At 44.1% G+C, this 21066-nt stretch overlaps 1 protein-coding gene and 1 long non-coding RNA gene across 6 annotated transcripts in view; one reads left to right on the top strand and one right to left on the bottom strand.

Annotated features, from left to right (window-relative positions):
* The window catches only part of CHD6 (chromodomain helicase DNA binding protein 6), a 190497-nt gene that overhangs the window by 54599 nt on the left and 114832 nt on the right, over nucleotides 1-21066 (bottom strand). For all 5 annotated transcript variants that reach the window (XM_059133142.1, XM_059133143.1, XM_059133139.1 and 2 more), the window contains 2 exons: nucleotides 13866-14061; nucleotides 1404-1568 (listed from right to left, as the gene is read on the bottom strand). In XM_059133142.1, coding sequence (XP_058989125.1) covers nucleotides 1404-1568; nucleotides 13866-14061 — 361 coding nt within the window. The remainder of the gene's footprint in view (nucleotides 1-1403; nucleotides 1569-13865; nucleotides 14062-21066) is intronic.
* Nucleotides 646-5236, top strand: LOC131807617 (uncharacterized). Its single transcript, XR_009344556.1, has 3 exons — nucleotides 646-1383; nucleotides 3474-3571; nucleotides 4358-5236. It is a non-coding gene; the product is annotated as an uncharacterized LOC131807617 (long non-coding RNA).

The following is a 21066-nucleotide window of genomic DNA, read 5'->3' as shown; positions in this document are numbered from 1 at the left end:
GCTACAAGTTTTAGAAAATTAAAGCCCAGGGCGCCTGGGTGGCTCAGTAGGTTAAGCCTCTGCCTTTGGCTCAGCTCATGATCTCGGGGTCCCGGGACTGAGCCTCACTTCGGGTTCTCTGCTCAGCAGGGAGCCTGCTTCCCTCTGCCCACCTGACTGCTTCTCTGCCTACTTGTGATCTCTGTCAAATAAATAAATAAAATCTTAAAAAAAAAAAAAAAAAAGAAAGAAAGAAAGAAAGAAAACTGAAGCCCAGATAAAGACCCTCAAGAAAACCATGGAGAAGGCAGGCAGATAATCCCCGATGGGGAGCTCTGGAATAAAAGCCAGTACATGACCCAGTGGCCCTAACATTCCTCAGGACATTAGTTACTATCAAATGTCACAAGTCATTGAAACTACGTACCATGAAGAGGATATATTTAATGTTTTAGTTTGAGTCTGTATCTTTAAAAACCTCCAGATGTACTAACGAGCTAAAGAATGATGACTTATTCATTATTAAATAAATACATGAGTATTGGAAATGATGTCATTTCTCAACTAAAGAAAGGATCCTGTGCCAAGTGTGATCCTCTCAACTGCTTGTTGAAAACAGGAAATGGGAGTTCAAAACACCCTTTCCTGGTTCTCATTAAGAATCTGGTTCTCGTTCTATCAGTCACAAGAGGGGATTCCATGACTCCCAGCACTGGTAACGTGAAGTATTATACTTAGCAACATATGCACGGCTAAGAGGATATAGAACATCTGGGCTGAAGAGAACTCATTTAGAAGGTTTTAATTCCCAACCTTTGATGCCCTGAGTCCAGAGATTAAGGAGATACTCTGCTTTGTTGGCCTAAAATTTAATACGATTTAGGAATCTTAGCTGCAATTTTTCATTCCCGTGGAGGGGGAAAGAGATTTTATTAACTGTCATATCGCAAGCTGCTAATTTATTCATTCATTTTTTTCCACGGACCATCATGCATTGAACATCTTTAATATGCCGAGTGCTGTCAAGGGCCATGTGGGATACAGATAAAATCGGCCCCACTCTACCCTCAGGAGGCTCAAAGTCTGGAGCATATGGTGACAAGAGATATTTCGAGTGTTAAGTGTTAAGATCTACTGACTTCTAACGGGCATGGCTGGAAACTCTGCTCACTGAAACATTGCTGCATGTTGGGCGATCCTACCCCATCACTGAGCCTACGGATTTCCTTTATGCCTCCGTAAAACGTGGACAGCTGACCCGGAATTACTTTCTGCTGTGGGGAATGACTCAACAAAGCCGTGTGAGCTGACTCCATTCAGTGAATGTGACTCTCCAAACAGCTGTAGGAAGGAAGATTCCAGAGGGGCCCCGGCGGTGTGATGAGTGCTTCTTGGGGACCCTGGGTAGGTACTGTCATACTCACTCCATTGGTGCTGCCCTTTCGGTTTATGTCTTGAAGAACAGCCTTGTCCAGGCCCAGCTTCAGGCTGGCCTTGTCAAACATTTCCCGCTCGTAGGAGTTCCGAGTAATGAGACGATACACCTTCACGGCCTTGCTCTGGCCTATCCGGTGACATCGGGCCTGAGCCTGGGAAGGAGGGAAGGTCATACACATCATGTCACCAGATATAATGGCAGCAGCCCAAGGAACAGGGAAACACTTAAATACCATGTGGCGTGAGTGGCCGGCTCTCACAGTTATGAGTCACGGGACGAGTTTTGGAACAAAATTCACCCAGATGTCAGCTGCCCCTTCAAACTCAACTCATTTCTTCACACCATTATTTACGGAGCGACTACCATATGCTGGGATAAAGTGATGAGAAGGACATGGCTTCCCACCATCCCCAGCTTGCTGTCTGAGGGTAGGCGCTCATTCCCAGGAGCCTGTCCCTCTCTCTGGGCAAATGCTTCAGAGCTGGTAGCAGCACTCTCTCATTTTACTAGGAAGAAATTCTCACAGAGACAACAGTAGAGAAAAGTAGAAAGATCTCTTATGGACAATCGTGTCTCATCTCTACCATGCCTCTACCCTCTAAGACTATTATGAAACAAATCCTAGGGATCCTAGGGTTTCATCTTTACATACTTAACGTATAATTCGAAAGATAAGGACTCTGGTCTTTGCCACTGCCACACTTCAAAACATGAAAACTTGGCAGAAACCATCCCATCAGTGTCCCAATTTCCCTGCTTATCTCATAGGCATATTAAGTGTACTTGTTTGGATCAGGATGTAAATAGGGCCCATATGTTGTAGCGGGTTGATAGGTCTCAAGTCTCTTTCAATCTATAGACACTCCTTGCTTTTTCGACCTCTCCCTTTTTCAGATACAACTTTGGGAAAAAAGCTTTTATTTATTTATTTGAGAGGGGGAGAGAGAGCACGAGAGTGCTAGAGAGGGAAGGTGCTAGAGGGAGAGGGACAAGCAGACTCTGCACTCAGTGGCTAGATCCACTATTTCATGACCTTGAGATCATGATCTGAGCCGAAATCAAGAGTCGGACGTTCAAATGACTGAGCCACCCAGGCGCCCCTCAAATGCAACATTTTTGTTGGAGAGACCAGGTTTCTGTCCTCTAGACAAATCCACATTTTGCCACCTGTGTTCTGGCTGTGTCACTGAACAAGTTCCTACATTCCTATGTTCCCTGTATTTCCTCTAAACTGGGAGCTGGACATCTTGAGACTTGATCAGGTTAAGATTTGACTTTTGGCAAGTGTTTCTTGGTGGTGTTTGAATTTCCATCAGGAGGCACATGATGTCCCGTTGTCTTTCTCTTAGTGATAATCATTGGCTAGATCCACTATTTCATTAGAGGTTACAATCCCTCATGAATTTTTTGGTTATCCTGATGTTCCGTTCCTGTAGAAAAGACAAGCTAAATGCCTGATTCTTTCTTTATTTTTTAAAGCTTTATTTATTTTAGAGAGAGACAGTGAGAGAATGTACAAGTGGGGGAAGGGGCAGAGGGAGAGAATATCCAACCAGACTCCTGCTGGGTGTGGAGCCCCACGCGGGGCTCGATCCCATGAGCCACGAGATCAGGACCTGAACTAAAACCAAGAGTCAGACATGGGACATGGCTAAGCCACCCAGGTGCTCCTTCCTTCTCTTCGTTTAAATCAGTTTCCAAAATAATATCCTCTAAAAGGTGACCAATGAAGACTTTTCTATTTATTTTTTAAACACCACAATGAGGTTATGCATTTAAATATATATGCTATGTTTTATCCCACTGTCGTTATTCTTTCTCCCGCGGGAAATTTCTCCTGAATTCTTTTGACATGATCCAGTTGAATACAAAAAGGAGCATGATGAGAATAAACTCTGGTGTTAAAATGGATTTGGAGGTATCCATATGAGCCCATGGTTACAGGTGGGTGTGAGCGCACGCGTGCGCATACACACATACATATGGAAAGAAATAGATATGGACAGGCTATTTGTGTTTGCTTTCTGGTATGACATGTTCCCTGTTCCTACTATAGATTTCCTGCCCAGACCTGGAGTTCGGCCATGTTCTTCCGGGAGTCCTGATTTCTTTCAGTGACAGTCTGGATGCTCCAGAGGTGCTCCTTGTTATTAGGTAGGTCATTGTTTCTAGGCTGATTTAGAAGTGTGTATGTGTGTGTGTGTGTATAGTGTATAGTGTATACAACCATGTGCATATATAAGGCAAAATACATCATAAGATCATACCATTATTTGTAATCCAAACTTAAAAGCATGGGATTCTAACTTTACCAACCACACATCTGTATCTCTTTCTAACCATGTCAGAAGGCTCAATTCTCAACCATACCAGTATCATTGTTCATTTGATTTATCCCACAACTTATGTAACAGTCTCAGAAAAACTGTATTATTATGATCTCCTCAAAACATAATTACTAAAAACAATGCAAGATTTTTGTTTTCCTCCCCTCAGGGTTATATCCCACTAAGTATGTACACTCAAATTACAGTGTTTTAAATACACAGTGGCAGGTAGGTTTCTTTTTTTGCCCAGTGGTGGGGTCAGAAAAGGTGAAACTACTTTCTATGTAATATAACTTTGAGGAAATGGGTAAATATACTGAGGAAAATAGGAATTAGGGTTTTCGTAGAAGAAGGAAGTTCTAAATCCATAAAGAAAAAAAAAAAAACCTAGAGTAACTGTGGTATTAGAATGGATCTGGAGAGGTTTCAGCATTAACTCGTGGCTGGGTGTGTGTCTGTGTGGATATAAACATACACATACGTACAGGTCTAGAAACAGATATGGATATATGTGTGTTTATAGGTTTATTATACATGTGCATATACACACATACAAATGAATGCATATTTTGTATCTTTGTGCATTTATATTCTCTGAGTGTCTGTATTCTAGGTATCTCCACCAAATGCACCCAGGAGCAACAGTATCTCAATAGCAAAGGCCATAACTCACTCCCAGATCTTGGTTTCTAAATATATTCTCCATTAAGACAAAACCTAGGTATGTGAGAGAAGTAGTTAATCCCAGGGTTGGAGGCAGAAAAAGTACAGGACGAGCCCCAAACATATCATTGTGCCGGAACATGAGGAAGTGGGCAAAGAAGGATGGAGACATACCCAGACAACACCATCCGCCTGAAGAGGTTTACCACTGGCTATGTCCAGGATGATCTGAGTACCAAAATAAACATAGTAGTGCAATATAGCCCACTGAACGAAAAAAGAACCCATGAGTACATGATGACATAAATAAATGGGAGAAAAAAGGGAAAACTTTCTTATAGTAGAATATGACTAACAAGAGTTCAAGTAACAAAGCTTAGAAAAATATTTATTTATACAGTCTTGAAGTATCTCTCCAAAATTGCTTATTAGTTTCAAAGGAAAAAACAGCAACTTTATAGTGGAGACCTCTGGTAGATACCCATTAACTAAGGTATCTAAGTGCCTATTAACACACAAACAGACATCATGTTTCTCCTGATGTGATACATTGAGAAGGATGTATCAACTTCAGTGGTGTTACTAAGCTCGAATCCAATCCTGAGGAAATAAGAAACACAGAAGGAGGGATAATATGTAGAACTGGCCTGCACTCCTTAAAAACATAGGGTTGTTAAAAAAAAAAATGAAAGACTGAGGAACTCTTCTGACTCAAGAAGACTAAAGATGTGGGCAGTAAGGTGATGGGTGCTCCTGGACTAGACGGGCTTCAGGCTGGGGAAGAGTGGCTATAAAAGACACTGAAATAAATGATAAATCTGAATACAGACTGTGGACTGAAGACCGTTTTCTTATTTCCTGATTCTGAGAACAAAACTGTGGTTAAAAAAGAGAATATCTTGGCTGCATAGTATTCCATTGTGTATATATACCACATCTTCTTGATCCATTCATCTGTTGATGGACATCTAGGTTCTTTCCATAGTTTGGCTATTGTGGACATTGCTGCTATAAACATTCGGGTGCATGTGTCCCTTTGGATCACTACATTTGTATCTTTAGGGTAAATACCCAATAGTGCAATTGCTGGGTCATAGGGCAGTTCTATTTTCAACATTTGGTGAGTGCTGTGAAGTGTGTAAACCTGGTGATTCACAGACCTGGGGATAAAAATATATGTATATAAAAAAAAAAAAAAAAAAAAAAATAAATATCAAGTGAAAAAATAAAAAAAAAAAAAAAAAAAAAAGAGAATATCTTTGTACTTAGGAAATACATACTAGAGTACTTGAGGGGGGTCAACTTACTCTCAAATGGTTCAGACCAAAAACGGTGCGTGCACACATCTGTTTAAGTCTACCTATGTACTCAGAGAGGTAGGGGAGTGAGAAGGCAAAATTATGAAGCAAATGGGGCAAAATATAAAGAGTTTGTGAATCTGGATAAAGGCTATACTGAATCTGCAAACTGAAATTATATCAAAATGAAAATGTCAAAAATATTAAATAAAACATTTGAAATAATTTCTCCCTTGGGGTTACACCCCGTCCCCTTGATATACAGCTAGATTCAATGGTTTCATTTTGCTTCTGCATTTTAAGGACTGATCCCCCCCCCCCATTAATTTAACCATAATGAAGGGAGTGGGAAAGAAGAAAACCAAACCAAGTAACTTTGGAAAATGATATTTTGATTATATACCACAAGACTAATGACAAACATACAAAAAAACCAACCCACTACTACAGTCCATTGTATGGTGGTAAATTTATTTATTTTACAGAATATGGGTTAGGAATTCTGCAATGAGTTTATGTACATACTAGGATTGAACAAATGAGTAAATATACTGTGTTATTATGAGACTGAAGGAGAAAGAGAAACAGAGAAAGGAGTTAAAAAGAAGGAAGAGGGGAAGGCTGGAGTGAATCCTGTGTTGTTGGACTGGAATCAGCACCCACTGAGGGTAGACAGATAGGAAGAAGTAAAGATGTGTGATGTAAGTGCTTGTGTCAAGTACATGTACGTGCATGTCCTAGCTCTGTCTGCTCAGAGAGTCCAGAAGCTAGCAGCAATGGGCATGCCTAGTAGCCAGATCTTGGTGGCTAAATGCCATTCCTTTTTTTTTTGTTTGTTTGTTTTAAAGATTTATTTATTTATTTGAGAGCAAGCAAGTGAGCAGGAGGAGGGAGATAAGCAGACTCACCACTGAGCAGGACACCCACCCCAACACGGGACTTGATACCAGGACCCTGAGATCATGACCTGGGTCGGACGCTTAGCTGACTGAGCCACCCAGGTGCCCGTAAATGCCATTCTTACATGAAAGGAATCTGTGATCCTTGGAAGAACTGCCAATTTTACGGCTGTGGCAGGAAAAATGCAACAGGAGCCTGAACGTCTTGTGGGGCCAGAAAGGAAGTGCTCAAAAACTGATGAGGGCAGGTCAAAAGGACACAGGAGCCAACCGGAAGGAGCTCCTAGTGACCAAGTATGAACAACAAAATAAATAAGGAGAGTAAGAGATTACAAGCCATAAATAAAATGAGTCCATACTGGTATAAGGAAATAAAGAGGGAGAAGGAGCTGTTCTCTATAGGATTCCAATTAATAAGTGTAAAGGAAATGACAGAAATAGAAAATTACGAGGTGCCAAACCCCATGGTAGTAACTGTTGAAGGCAAAACCACTAATGGATGCTAAAATTAACAGGCAAAAGTATGGTGAGAAACAGGATATTTACAGAGTCTCAAGATATCCCCTCCCAAGATACTAATTAAGTTTCAAAGTAAAAATAAAATAGTTATTTTACAGTGAAAAAACCTGGCAGATACTACCTTGACCAAGTAATCAAGGTTAACATCACAAGCAATAAGATGTATTAGCCTATATACCCCCGAAATGATGCACCGAGAAGGACATGTACACTTCTATGATATTCTTGCTGAAAATGCGTAACCTCAAATCCGATCATGAGAAAACACTGGGCAGACACAAACTGAAGGACAGCTGGTCAGAACCCTTCAAAAGTGTCAAGGTCATGAAAGATAAGGAAAGACAGACTCTGTCGCAACTGGAGGAGGCTAAGGAGTCAGGATTTCTAAAGGAAATAGGAGAACGTGCATTGGATCCCTGACCAGAAAAATAACATTTCTACGAAACTGAAGTAATATGAGTATGGTCTATAGATTATTGTGTCAATGTTAATGTTCTGGTTTCAATAAGTAGGCTATGATAACATGAAATGTTAACATTAAGGAAAGCTTGGTGAAGGGTCCTAGAACTCTGCAATATTCTGCAACTTTTTTTAAAGTTTAAAATGATTTCAGAATAAAAACTTTTTAACTTTTTTTTTGTAATTGTTTCTAATTTTCTGAACGCTCCCAGTGTGGAGCTCAGCACAGAGTCTCAACTCAGCACCCTGAAATCAAGACCTGAGCTGAGACCAAGAGTCGCATGCTTAACTGATTGAACCACCCAGGCACCCCAGACACTAAAGTTTTTAAAAGTTAATTTTGTTTTATAATGTTATAAAATACCCAGGGTGCTTCCACAGTCAAATATACAAAAAGGCATGTTTGAAAAAAGTAGCTTTTATCCCTGTTACCTCCATGCTGTTCCCTCACTCCCCCTATAGGCAACAATTTAAAAAATAAAGCGTTTTTTGTTTGTTTTATCTTTCCTTTGGGAGGCAGGGCAGAAAGAGACAAGACACACACACAGCTTTTTTTAGATAAACGCTAGCATGCTATACATATTTTTTCCACCTTATCTCCAAAAATATACTCAAGAGACTAGACACATTCCTCATTCTTTTATGAAAGTTGAAAATACCATGGCTTAGTCAATCAGTCTTCTATTGCTAGACAGCTAAGTTGTTGAGCCTTTGGCTATTATAATTAGTTGTCACATCTCCTTTCAGTATCTTTAGTGGCAGCAGATCTATTAGAAGATTTGATGGGAGGGAACAAGGTAATAATATGGCACGTGGGACATGTAAAGCAATATTAATATGTGGCTACAAGTAGGGACACTGATTTTCTTTCTCTGGTTCATCTGATGTTGAAGATAAATTACAAGAGGGAGTTTAAGAAATGTTCTGAGCACAGATCGGATACAGGAGTGCTGCACACACCACTAACTACCTTCCTGGTATCCACACTCCCTTTATAGCTCACTCCCAAAACCCTGATCCTTGCAGAGGGCAGCAGCGTGTCCACCAGAAACCATCTCCAGCCTCCCCGGGATGATGAGGAACACCCTGGACAGTAAGATGCAGCAGAAGTCGATGGGGATTCTGGGAAACATCCGCTCCCCCCGAGAAATGCATCACAAGCTCCTTCCCTATCCTTCCTGCAGTATCCATCTTGGAACGTAGGATATAATTCGCATTCCCTGAGGATGCTGGAGCAGAAAGACAGAAGGAATGCAGGGCTCTGATGATACCTTAAATCCACCTTACCTTGGACTACCCATCTCTAGATTCCTTGTTAATGGAGAAAATCATACCTGTTTTGGGGGGTGGGGGACACTGTCACAAGCAGCTGAATGACCCCAGAAGATACATATATGCTCTCCCAAGAGGACTTACCTGAAAGATAAGAGGATGAGTCTTGTCACATTTAAGATACTCATCCTTTCACGGTTAACCCCCCATGGCAGTCCTCAATTCCCTAACCAGAACTCACACACAAAACAACGTGGTAAATGGAGGAGCGCTCAGAACCAGGGCAGCAGCTGAGATGACGTGCAAACACGACGGCACAGAACCTCCGCCCCCAAGGACAGGGCGGGGAGCTCTCGTGCTTTCCCGCATGATGTGCCGCCTCACGGTTTGTTCTTTACGATTTAATACGTTCGAAGTGAACAAAGACAGGCCTACCAGAAACAAGCAGTGACGTTCAGAAAATTAGAAACAAACAACCAGGCACAGATCCCAGTGACCGCAATGGGAAGAAGTCCGGGGAGCAGCTGAACTGAACAGCAATAGATTTCAAACCAGTACCAGCCCGTGACTTAGCTGTTGTCGATTCCAAATCCAGAATGTGGCATAACCTTGTATGATCACCTAAAAATTAAAGAGCTCGTACAAAGAACCAAGCATAATGTTGACTCCTCTTCTGACCCTGATCTACTTTTTCAAATCATGACCTACATTTTAAAAGTACGTTTTCTCTAATACTTTATTTACAATGCTACTTAGTCCTCAGTGAACATCTGCGTCTCAGAGAACACAAAAACAGCGGCCTGAGCCCGACCCCATGCTAGCATGCTGGCATGGCTTCCCAGGCCCACCTTCTTTGCCCTAATATTTTATTTCAGGCCCAGCAATTTTACATCTCTCCTGGCACTCTAAAAGTCTGCATCCACTGGCCAACTATTGTTGCAAAGGACGGCAGCGGCTCTCCCTGCAGCAGGAGCCAGGGTGGGCTGGGCGCTGTCCTCCCTTAAACATCTCTTCTGCAGGCCTGCTTTGGGATAGAAGTTTCTGGCTCCAAATCTGTTCCTTTGGGAAAGGCATGATCCTCTCTTAAAATGTAAACATTGTTGGGAAATAGCACAGATACCTGCCCTCTCCATTTCTACTGCGTGACTCAGATTATCACCCAAAGTCCTGAGCACTGCTGTCTCCCCAGGGCCTGGCTTCTGTCTAGGGCTCACTAAAGGGGTCAAGAAGTCAGCCAAGAGCAGGCTGAGCACAGGAGAGAAGCGTGAGTAGCATGGGGAAAGGGTGCTTCAGGGCAGCCAAAAAAGTGGGGAGTGACAAGGGGAGGACGTTGGAAGGAGAGGCAGGACTCACTACCTGCAGCCGGTGGTGCGTCCTCAGGGCCCTCTCCAGCTGCCCCAGGGGCGCCACCTATGCTTGTTCCCACCCTTTGTTCCCTTGGTCTGGAACATTCTTCCTTCTGATCTCAGATTTGGATGCTACCCCTCACTTGGGTCTCTGCTCAGATGTCACCTTCTTAAAAGAAAGCTTCCTAGACCACACTCTAGGACAGGGCACTGACCGCCACCATTCTCATCCTTTGAGTTTGTTTAACTTCTTTGTAACGAGGATGGCGATCTGCAACTAGCTCATCTAGTTTTCCTTGTCGGCCCACGGAAACGAAAGCCCCACGAGAGCACTAACCACTGGTCTTTGCTCACTGCTGTGTCTCCAGCCCTATGAACAGCTCCTGGCATGCCCCGGTGTTCGGCAAATACTGAATGCATAGACCATGTAACAGAACATTCACAAATTCCCAACTTTTTTCCAGCAAAGAAAAGCAACGCCAGTGGAGTCTAGCCCTCCGAGGTCCAGGCCTACATACTGTTAACAGGGTCGGTGCCGGCAACGCGCGGCCATGGAGGAAGAGGCCGAGGAGACCGCCAAGTTTCCCTTCTTGGAGCAGGGCATCAGGCCCCTGGGAACGGACCGTGGAAAGGGCTCTCGCTCCTCAGGGGGGGATTCCCTCTCCCTTCCCAAATGCTGTGGACAGGCAGCTGTCACACTCCCCTGGAGCTGTGCCCTCTTCCAGCAGCTCTGCTCCCATGCTTTCTGAACCCTCCTTCCAGGGACCTCATCAACAGGAGGGACAGGTCCTACCACGTCCGGCCCTACCACGGTGACCCCTGACCCCGTCCGGCCCTTAGGAACTCTGGTCCAAAAGACCAAAAAGTTCCCAGAGGAGCATCTGAGGTGTCAGAGGGCCATAAGAAAGCAAGGTGCTGGTGGCCTCTGTGAGGGGACGCATGGTACCCTACTACTCCCAGAAGGCCGGTCTCTGCCCTCACAGCTAGCAATACTGCTGGCTTCCTGCAAACCAGAAGAACAGAAACCCGCTTTTCACTGCTCGTTTTCATGCTCGGGCTACAGTCAATACCTTTACTATTTCTTAACCTTGGTGCTCTGGGAAACCTGACGTACCAGAACTGGCTCACAGCTGTGCCTCCCGAATGAAGGGGAGAAAGGGTGAACTTACGCTCTTGATTGTCTTATATGCACTGAAGTTAACACAGACACATTCAAGATCTGAGGGAAGACGTGGCATTTACCGGCTACCTCTAGGGAAGATGTGCCTGTTAAAGGGACCTTGAGTTGGTTCACCTCTGAGACAGGTGCGGTCCTTCGGTGCCCCCGATTCTCTCTTTATCCCTGAGTAGTGCCTGGCTCCTATCCTAGATCCTAATAAACTTCACTGTTCTGGAAGGGAGGACAGGGAGCTGTGGGAGGGAAGTGCTGCCAGGCTCACAGAGCAGAAGTCCTAGGTCCCCATCTTTGTGCTGGTTCAAGTTCCCACCCTGGATGGCCCAGGGTGGTGGTGGTCTTTGTTCCTCCACCAAAGCTGAGCATTACGGCAAGTTCGAGAAACTGACTCCGCAGACTAAACGCTTCACACAGTCCAATTTCCGTCCAACTTTGCTGCTATTCCTTTTATTCATCTCGTGCCAGCTCCCCAGCAGTGGACATTAAAAACAGCTTTTGCAAAGCTTCTTCCTTCTCCCCAGACCCCAATTCCGGAGAGCCCCACCCACCCTCTCTGGCTGCTATGCATACAGAGCAATCACCTCGGATGACTTCGCCTTCCCCACCAGGCTCCACCACTCTCACCCTTGCCAGATCCATCTCTTGGCACGGGCACCTATTCACAACTGGTCATGTCCAGGATTTCACCAGGTGAAGCGTGGTGATCCCCAAGTCCTTGTCGTGACCATGACCTGCCTCCAGATATCAGATACATGCTTCCGATTTCCACCCTGGAAATTCCTCCAGGCATGCCTTGCCATCATGGGCTCAAATGGGCCATCTCATTTCGGCATCTCATCCCATCAATCTCCCAGGTACCCAGGCTCATAGTCAGGGGAGCACGGCAAAGGAGCACAGAGCTTCACAGGTTTGGCAAAGACTTAAGGGAGCATCTGTCAGTAAATATTTTAGATGTTGTGGGCTATGGTCTCTTGTGATAGTCAACTCTGCCACCATAACAGGACAGGGCACGTGTTTGGGTGTGGCTGTATTCCAATCAAACTACTTCAAACCAGCTTGCCAACAGGTGATAGCTTCCCACCACGTGGTCAATAACACTATCCTAATTAGGTTCTTGCTAGTTACCTAATCAAATGTTAGTTTTTGCTTATTTTTAAGCCAGTGTTAAGTACATTACGCTTTTAAAAAGTGGCTATTTATTATATCTAGCAACTCACCTTTGACCCAAATATCCCTTCACCAGTAGAGAGGCCCGACGGGGAACTAGTCGTGTCCACTGATTTTCTCTGAAGCTGGACACCCAACACAGTGCTGCACAGTTTGTTTTACAAATGATTTTTACCCCTTGAATTTTAGCCAACTGTCACCAACTTAATAATTTAATTACTGCCATTTTTTCAACTAGTAGACTGCTTTCTTCAAATCAAATCTTATTTAGAAACTCATTAAATGAAAAAGGCAAAGCAGAACGACTGTGTGAAGTGGCGGGCCAGGCAGCAGCTCAAACGCCCCCAGCTGAGCTCCTCTGCTTGGCTTGCCGTCCCTCACAGGGCCCCCTGGGGGGGAAATCTCCTTCAGGTTTGTGACACAGCAGCCTCTAAACGTCTTTCATCAACCCCCTGTATCATGGAAAAGGTTTTGAGCTACCCACCCCCTCCCCACTACACACCCATAATCCTAGTATTGGCAAATATCCCATGACACAATATATACTTAGGGTGAGTTCATCATTCATGAAAACGGATGTCAATCTAGAAATCATATTTTTGACAAGTCAGAATCTTTCTGGCTGACATAGTGTCCAATGTGGCCAGAATGCCATTATTGTGAAGCAGGGCAGATGGAGGACTCTGACCCGGAGAACTGTTAGCTCTGTCATTTTCTTGCTTGTTTATGCTTATTTTAAAAACTGTATTAACTCTAATCTTTACAATAATCTTAAAGCCACCAATTATTTAATTTGGTTAAAACTAAAAAACATGTCAGCAAATTCTCTCGACTGGGCACACATAAACTCTGGCATGCAGCACGGAGTTGAGAGCAAATGGAAGAGGGCGGGTGCCTGTCTTCCGGGCCATGCAATGGAATTCTGGGTTATCTGTCTCCTTCACTACACAGGACATATGACCATCTAAGAAACCAACCAGTGAAAATGCCTGAATCACTCTGTATTATCGAGAATTAGAGAACTAGTTAGGCTTAATATTTTTATGTCAGATAATAAAAATAAACAGTAGTTTTATTCTATATTTGGAGGCTATCACTGTGAAAAACTATTTGGCTTAAAGCAAAATGAAAGAGCCACTCCCTGATTAGTGGGAAAGGCCAACACTGACTTTCATTCAGTTGACCCCTGCCCGAGGCCCTAAGCCTGCCGTCCTGCTGACAGCACAGTGCGAGGAGGGCAGAGGCTCTACAGCAAGCCGGCCCCGTGGGGATGTTCTCAGACCCAGGGGCAGCTAAGGCAAACAGCAATCATCCTAGTGGTTACCTGCAAGTCATTTTGTGGGTTCCAGTCTGAATCAAATATGATGCAGGTATCGGCGGCTGTGAGATTGATGCCCAGGCCTCCCGCTCTGGTGCACAGAAGAAAGACAAAGCGGTCTGAGTCTGGCTTACAGAACCGGTCGATGGCTGCCTGGCGCAGGTTTCCCCGTACTCGCCCATCAATTCGCTCATAGGTGTATCTGAGGGGACCCAAACGAACGAAAGCCCAGGTGTTAATCATACTTCAATGGAGAGCAGCAAACAACTCAGGAAGCTGTTGACCCGCAGCCTTACCTCCCTCACTTCTAAATCTGGACCAACCGACAGCGGTCTGTGAGGAATCCCCCCCGTCCACACGGGCAGCAGGGCAGGCGCCTAAGACTGCACTGTAAAACGTGCCCCACCCCCCAAAGACAAGCAAACAAAAAACCAAACCAAACCAAAAATAACAGCCACGAACCCATAGCATGAGCAACTTAATCTCCAGTATTTCCCAGTTATTACTTGTACTGAATCTAATCATAAGACCAGGAAAAGCAAGTAAGAGCCTCAAACATCTACTTGAAGTACTGCTCTTAAACAAGGACTCGAAGTTCAAGTCAGTGTGTAGCTGCTCTGGGGTGCCGTGAAAACGGTAAGCAGACCGCACCCACACGCAGGCCTTGTGCACCTGGGCTGGTCATTTCGGGCCCATCAGTTCTCCCGGCAGCACACTGCCATGTGCAGAAACCACAGGAAGGTTTCTGAGCTGTGTTGGGGGCAGGGGGACAACAACTGAGGACTTTTTAGAGGGAAATAAAATGGGGAAATGAAGCGGACTATCATTAAGAAGGCACATACCTGTGTGGAAACAAGGGGGAAAAGCATGATGGGGGGACAGGGTAAAATGAAGAATAAAACTAAAACTGCTATGGGAACGTATTACTATCTGTCCATTCAACCCAAGTACACAGACGGTATCTTTATCAAGGAATCATGTGATTAATACAGAATTGAAACAGAGTAGCAATGTAGACAGCTGCTAACATCTATTTCCTTATTTACCCTAACAATGAATAAATTCATAAGGGGATGTTACCCTCGGCCCAATCTGACCACCAAGCAGGAACTGGTTGGTAAAGTAGAACTAAAAGGAACATTGTGAGTAAAGGACCAAGTCGTCCTGGACCCAACGGCAGTCAAGAACATGGATCCTGACAAAAACCTTACCAGCAGCCCAGTTTGGGAAATCAGATTCCTAAGACTTCAGATAAATAACTGGTAAGAGAATAAGGACAGACACCCTAAGGGTAGATGACTCTGAGCGAATGGCTCTAGAAAACAGAGTATGGCAATATAATCCTGACTTCCTCGAGAAAAAGGAAAATCCATGTAAAGAAACCATCCAAGGATATAACATGGAGAGAAACAAGACCAACTCAGGCTCAAAAGGGACACGTGCAAAGCCAAGAACCAAGTCTGAAAACACTGTCTTTTATAAGGCCACAGTGCATCAACACCTGGAATTACAGGTGTAGATTTCCCCTTTTTCTTCTTTTTTTAATGCAATAAGCTGAAGCATAATAACGTGGGACTATGTAGCACGTAAACCAGGAGGCAGTGACAGAAGAGACTAGAATGAGCTTGGGTCAGGAGACATGAGTGAAGGGCTGTATGCCTGGATTCCATAAAACCAGAAGGGTAGTTAGAGACAATGGTCATTAGCATTACCAAGAGCCACAGCAGTAACATCAGCAGCAAGCTCTTCGGCGTCAAGCTCTGTGCCAGGCACTGTGAGACACGCTTGATATGCACCATCCCAGTTCCATCTCATGATGGCTCTACAGGCTGGTTTTATTGTTATCGCCACTGTACATTCGAGGAAGCCTCAAAACCAGAAACAAAAGCCCCACAAGCAAACTAACTTGCCCAGCCACCGAGCAGGTGAGTGAATTAAACTGAGACCCATCTGACTCCAAGTTCACATTCTTAGCCAGTCTGCTGTACGGCCTCCATATTGTACCCTACACTTCAATGTAGGAGGATGGAAAGACTCCCCTAAAAACTTAAGAGAAAACTAAAGATAAATAAGAGACATCGGTAAATTTCGGAAGCTGTCAGTCTAGTGGAAGCTGGAAAAAACGATAGGCACCGACACGGTTCTGGTAAGCCAGTACACTGAGGTCTGTACTGGACACTCAGGAGTTTGGGCACGTGGGTGATGGCATGGAAGCAGCACAGGACTTGGAGTCAGGGGACAAGGCTGAGATTCCATTAAACAGGAGATGCCACCACCCCCACCATCACCCATGCGAACAAGTAATGCTAAAGGTGCAGAGGACCCAGCAGCCATCACACAGGAGCTGGATGCCCACGGCTCGAGGGGGGCAGGGAATCAGCACAGCTTTAGGGAGGAGGAGAAATCGATGAATAGTGATGCTAGAGCTCAACCCAGGGAAAAAGTTCCCATACAATTAGAGGGTTTTGCCAGCTATGATACAACACCAGTTATAGAAACTGCAGGATGACTGAAGCATTAATTCTCATTTCTATTACTTGTTCAGTTTTGAGGGAGTGCTCTCAAAGAACACAAAACTAAAAATCCATCCCATTATGTGAGTTCTTTTAAACTGTTCCTCACCCCCTCCTTTCTGAGCCAAATCCCTTGGCTATGCCCTCACCCCGGTATGAGAATATGGCATGAAATTAAACGGGAACAAAACCAAACTGACAGCTGGAGAGGCAACAAGGCTCGAGAACAAAGAAAATCTTGAGGGCTAGTAAGTCTGAATGAAGAAATCAGACATCAAAAAATTCTCCACACCACACATCAGTGCAGCAATTAACCCTCTGCGTCAACTACATTTTGAACAAAGTCCCAGGGAGTTTATGTGGCTCATCAAACTGTAATTCTCAGTCACTGTCAAATTTCAACAAGAAGCAGGTGGCAGTCTGGAAAACCTGTGTGCTTTGTTTTGGGGAGGGAGGCGGTGACGCGCTTTTGGCACAACAGGAAATGCTGACCTCAGAAGGCCTGAAGGGAAATGAAAGCTTTTTCATCTCTCAGCAATAACTAGCTGGGAAACATAAAGAATTAAACAAATAAAATCCCACTCACAACAGCCAGACCCAGACAGAATACTCAGGATTAGGCTCAGAGTGAGAACTATGCTGGACTCGGAACATGACTCTAGGTCCCATGCTGCCTTGCTCACCGTGTCCCTAATGCCTACAAGGTTCAAGGCCCAAGCAGGTACTTCATAAGAATTTACTGAGGCAACAGTGTATGTAAAAGACCTGAATATGTGCAGTAAATATATGAGGTTCTTCAGTTTGGCAAAGATGTCCTACTAAATGTGAAAAAGCCCATCAAAATCCCAACAAATGGATATATGTATGTATAAATACAAATATGCATATGTGTGTATACGCACGTATTTTTTTCTGTAGTCAGGGACTACAGTCAGGGAGAGATTAAAAAAGAATAATTCTGAAGTTTATCCTCAATAATATGAGCAAAGGAATAGAAATACTGATCAAAAGAAGACAAAAGTTAAACACACACCAACATAGATAATAAGTATATTTCATGGACAGTGTTTTATATGAATGGAGGAAAAGATGTACTATCTAATAAAAAATCAGACACATTTGGAAATAAATTAGATCCCCATTATATATAACACGTGCCAAAATTGCAGAAAGACTACAGACTGAAATGTAAAATAAAAGGCAATCAAAGAAATCCAATTAAAGATTCTCAGGTGAGAAAAACGTATTAATTCAAGGGGTGCTTTGGTAGCTTGGTTGGTTAAGCATCTGACTTAATCTCAGGGTTGTGAGTTCAAGCCCCGTATTGGGCTCCATGCCAGGCATGAAGCCTACTTAAAAATTAAAAGAAAGACAGAGAGAAAGAAATAACTTAATTCAATACTGCAGAATATCCAAAAGGATCAGGCATTGGTGGTACCAGGTAATCCTGAAAATGGGGATGCAAAGAGTCTGAAACAGAGGAACTGGCTGAAGGTCAAGTACCAGCCTATAGATTCCCCCACCCCAGCCTCGAAGAGGGTAGAAACAGAAGACCTGTACTGTGCTCTACCCCATGAGATACTAACCACAGCTATTTCTCTCCAGCGCTTCCCCACAATCGGCTCCCAGTACAATCAAGTTCCCATCCTCCATGCAGAAGAGAGGGAGAGACGTCCTGACATACAGACACGGGTGGTCCAGCTACACGGACAGTGTTCACGCACAGGAAGGAAGCCTCTGACCCGAGTCCCGGGGGCTCTGCTTCAGGGATGGAGTGGGCAGGTCCTCACATGCCAGCCCTCTAGCAAGTAACAACCACAAATGGACAAAACACAAAAAACCAAAAACCAAAAACCAAAAAAAGCCATGAATGAAGAGAAAAACGAATCTCAGGGCACTGGAGAGTTGAGGCAAGAAAGCTGATTTTGGGGAGGACCAGACACGTACAGTTCCAGCCAGAGGGGACGCCACTGTCACGGCCGCAGAGGTACAGGGCAGCTGCCTTTCGGATAAACAGCTGCTGTCTTTTGGACCAGATGCACCAGAGGAAGGAGTCTGGGGCAACCAGGACTGCCAGCAGGGAGAAGGGATCTACAGAAAGCAGAGACACAGAGACGGTACACCCCAAACTCTGGCTCTAGACTCTACCGAAGACAGGCTGACGTCTCCCACTCGCACATGATTGAAGGCTGCCTCAGCTCAGGCCAGAGCTGCTGCTGACCAGACACCGACAGGAAGAGCACGCAGAATCTCACCTAGTTAACTGCCTCCAAATAAAACTCACTCTCTTTGCAGCAGCAGAACAGAATCCTGAACGTCCACAACAAAATATTGACTATGTTCTAGGGAAACCCCAAAATTATGCAATGAAATTGTGTGAAGAAACAGGAGAAATGTGACCCATTATTAAGGAAAAAGACAATCAACAGGTGTCACATCTAAAATGTTATAATTAAAGCAGCTATTATAATTACGCTCAGTGAAGGAATGTATGTAATAAAGAAAAGACAGGACATCACAGCAAAGGAACCTGAAGGTAAGAAACACGTAGAAAGCTTAGAACTAGAATACAAGCTTTAAAATACGGAAAGCACTGAAGGGGTGTAGTAATAAGCAGGGCAGAAATGACTTGAGAAGAGAGTCAGGGTGCCGGACGACAGAAAAAACAGACTGAGACAAATAGAAAACCAGAGCTTATGGAAAGTGGAACAATAAGAGAAGGTCAAACATACAGGTGATTGGAGGCTCACAAAGAAATAAAACAATGGGGCAAAAGGGAAAAAGAACCTGAAGGAATACCGACCAAGCCCTCCAGAGCTGGATGAAACATAAACACGTACAAATTTAAGCAGCTCACTGAAATCTGCACAGGGCGAAGGCCACACATCACAGTCAAATGATTTAAGATAAAATCATAGTAAAACAACAGATTACGTACAGGAGAAAGAGGGACATAAATGCCAGCAGACCTTCTTGTCAGAAACCGTGGGGCCAGAACACAGTGGAGTAATATTAAAAGGGCTCAAAGGAGAAAAAACGCAAACCTAGAGTCCTACCGTGAAGGGGACGCAAATGAACGAAAAGAAAAAAAAATCTGACTTGGAGAAAACAGACACTGTAGGAAGATTAAAAAACAACCACCACCAAACAACCCTCTATAATGATATCTCAGAAAGGCAGACAATGCATCTGTGAAACAATCAGTTAAATGCTATGAAAATTGAAAATTTAGAGAAGAAATGTTCTAGGAAATTGAAAATATAATTACATAATGAAAACTGAGCGGTTAAAGAGGGAGGACAGAGTACAAGAAAGAATTCCACCAGAGGTGTAGCAAAACACAGTGAGATGGTAAGGAAAGAAAATCAGGTGACTGGTCCAGAAGGTCTGACATATAAACAACAGGAGATCCACAAAGAGAAAACAGAACAAGAAGTTTTTAAATGGAACATAAAATACAAATTCCCCAGAACTGAAGGAACTCCGATTTCAGATGAGAAAGACCTGCTCAGTATCAAGTTTAATGGATCCCATACAAAGGACAGTTCCGTGCAGAATTCCACAGCACTGGGAAAAAGAGGAAAAATCAAAGCTTCTGAAGAGAAAAACATGTCACATGCTCAGACCACGAAGCACAAGGGCTTTGAACTTCTAAGCAGCAACCATGGAAGCTAGACGACAGTGGGCCAAATTCTTTAAATTCTGTGGGGAAATTATTCCTAGCTTAGACTCCCAAACCCAGCCAGACTGTTACTCAAGGAAAGCGGCCTGAAAACATTCCAGGGACTGTCCACATTCCCTTATCATCTACCCTTCCTCAGAAGCTCCCTGAAGCCATCCATGGGATCTACCACGGAGATTTCATCCAAGTGGGAAGGGAAGACACCTGCCAGCGTGATGAAGGCAGGAGAGGTGGCAGCGGGTACGCGGAAGGGGAAGCACGTGGCAGGGGAGGGCCCGTGCGGGAGGGGCGGCCCTCAGCAGACACAGCGGAGATGGAGACAACCAGGGTATGTTTGGGAGCTGAAATTGTAATAAGGAAATAGAAAAAGAAAACCAGGCAATCAAATAAAAAGATAATTTTTAGTTTAAAAAGGTAGAAAAAATTGGGGTGCCTGGGTGGTTCAGTGGGTTAAGCCGCTGCCTTCGGCTCAGGTCATGATCTCAGGGTCCTGGGATCGAGTCCCGCATCGGGCTCTCTGCTTGGCGGGGAGCCTGCTTCCCCCTCTCTCTCTCTGCCTGCCTCTCCGACTACTTATGATTTCTCTCTGTCAAATAAATAAATAAAAAATCTTAAAAAAAAAAAAAAAAAGGTAGAAAAAAGATCATAAACAGCACACTAGACGGCTGGGCTGTCGCTCAGTATCTGCCCAAGTCATGCGGCAGTGATGGGGGCAAGGAGAGAAGACTGTGCTCGTCTCCCACACTGGGAACAGGGAATACCGAAAACTACAAATCATCAAGAAATTACAACTGCTAACATTATTTAGGTATGGCTATAAATACTCAAAGAAACAGCATAAAAAGAATTTAAAGTAAGAGTTTCTGGGGCTGGGAAGGAAGGGTGCTATCCAGAAAGGCGCTTTCTCAAAAGTCTGACAAAACAGTTTGGCTCTTTAAAGTATGTGCGTGTATAACTTTGCTGGAAATAAAACTAAATTAAAAAGAGAAAAGTTAACGAGGATATTAAGGCC

The sequence above is a fragment of the Mustela lutreola genome, chromosome 9, assembly GCF_030435805.1.
Source record: "Mustela lutreola isolate mMusLut2 chromosome 9, mMusLut2.pri, whole genome shotgun sequence".
Lineage (NCBI taxonomy): Eukaryota > Metazoa > Chordata > Mammalia > Carnivora > Mustelidae > Mustela > Mustela lutreola.
Note: the sequence above shows the minus strand (reverse complement) of the source record. Positions and strands in the feature narration are given on the sequence as shown.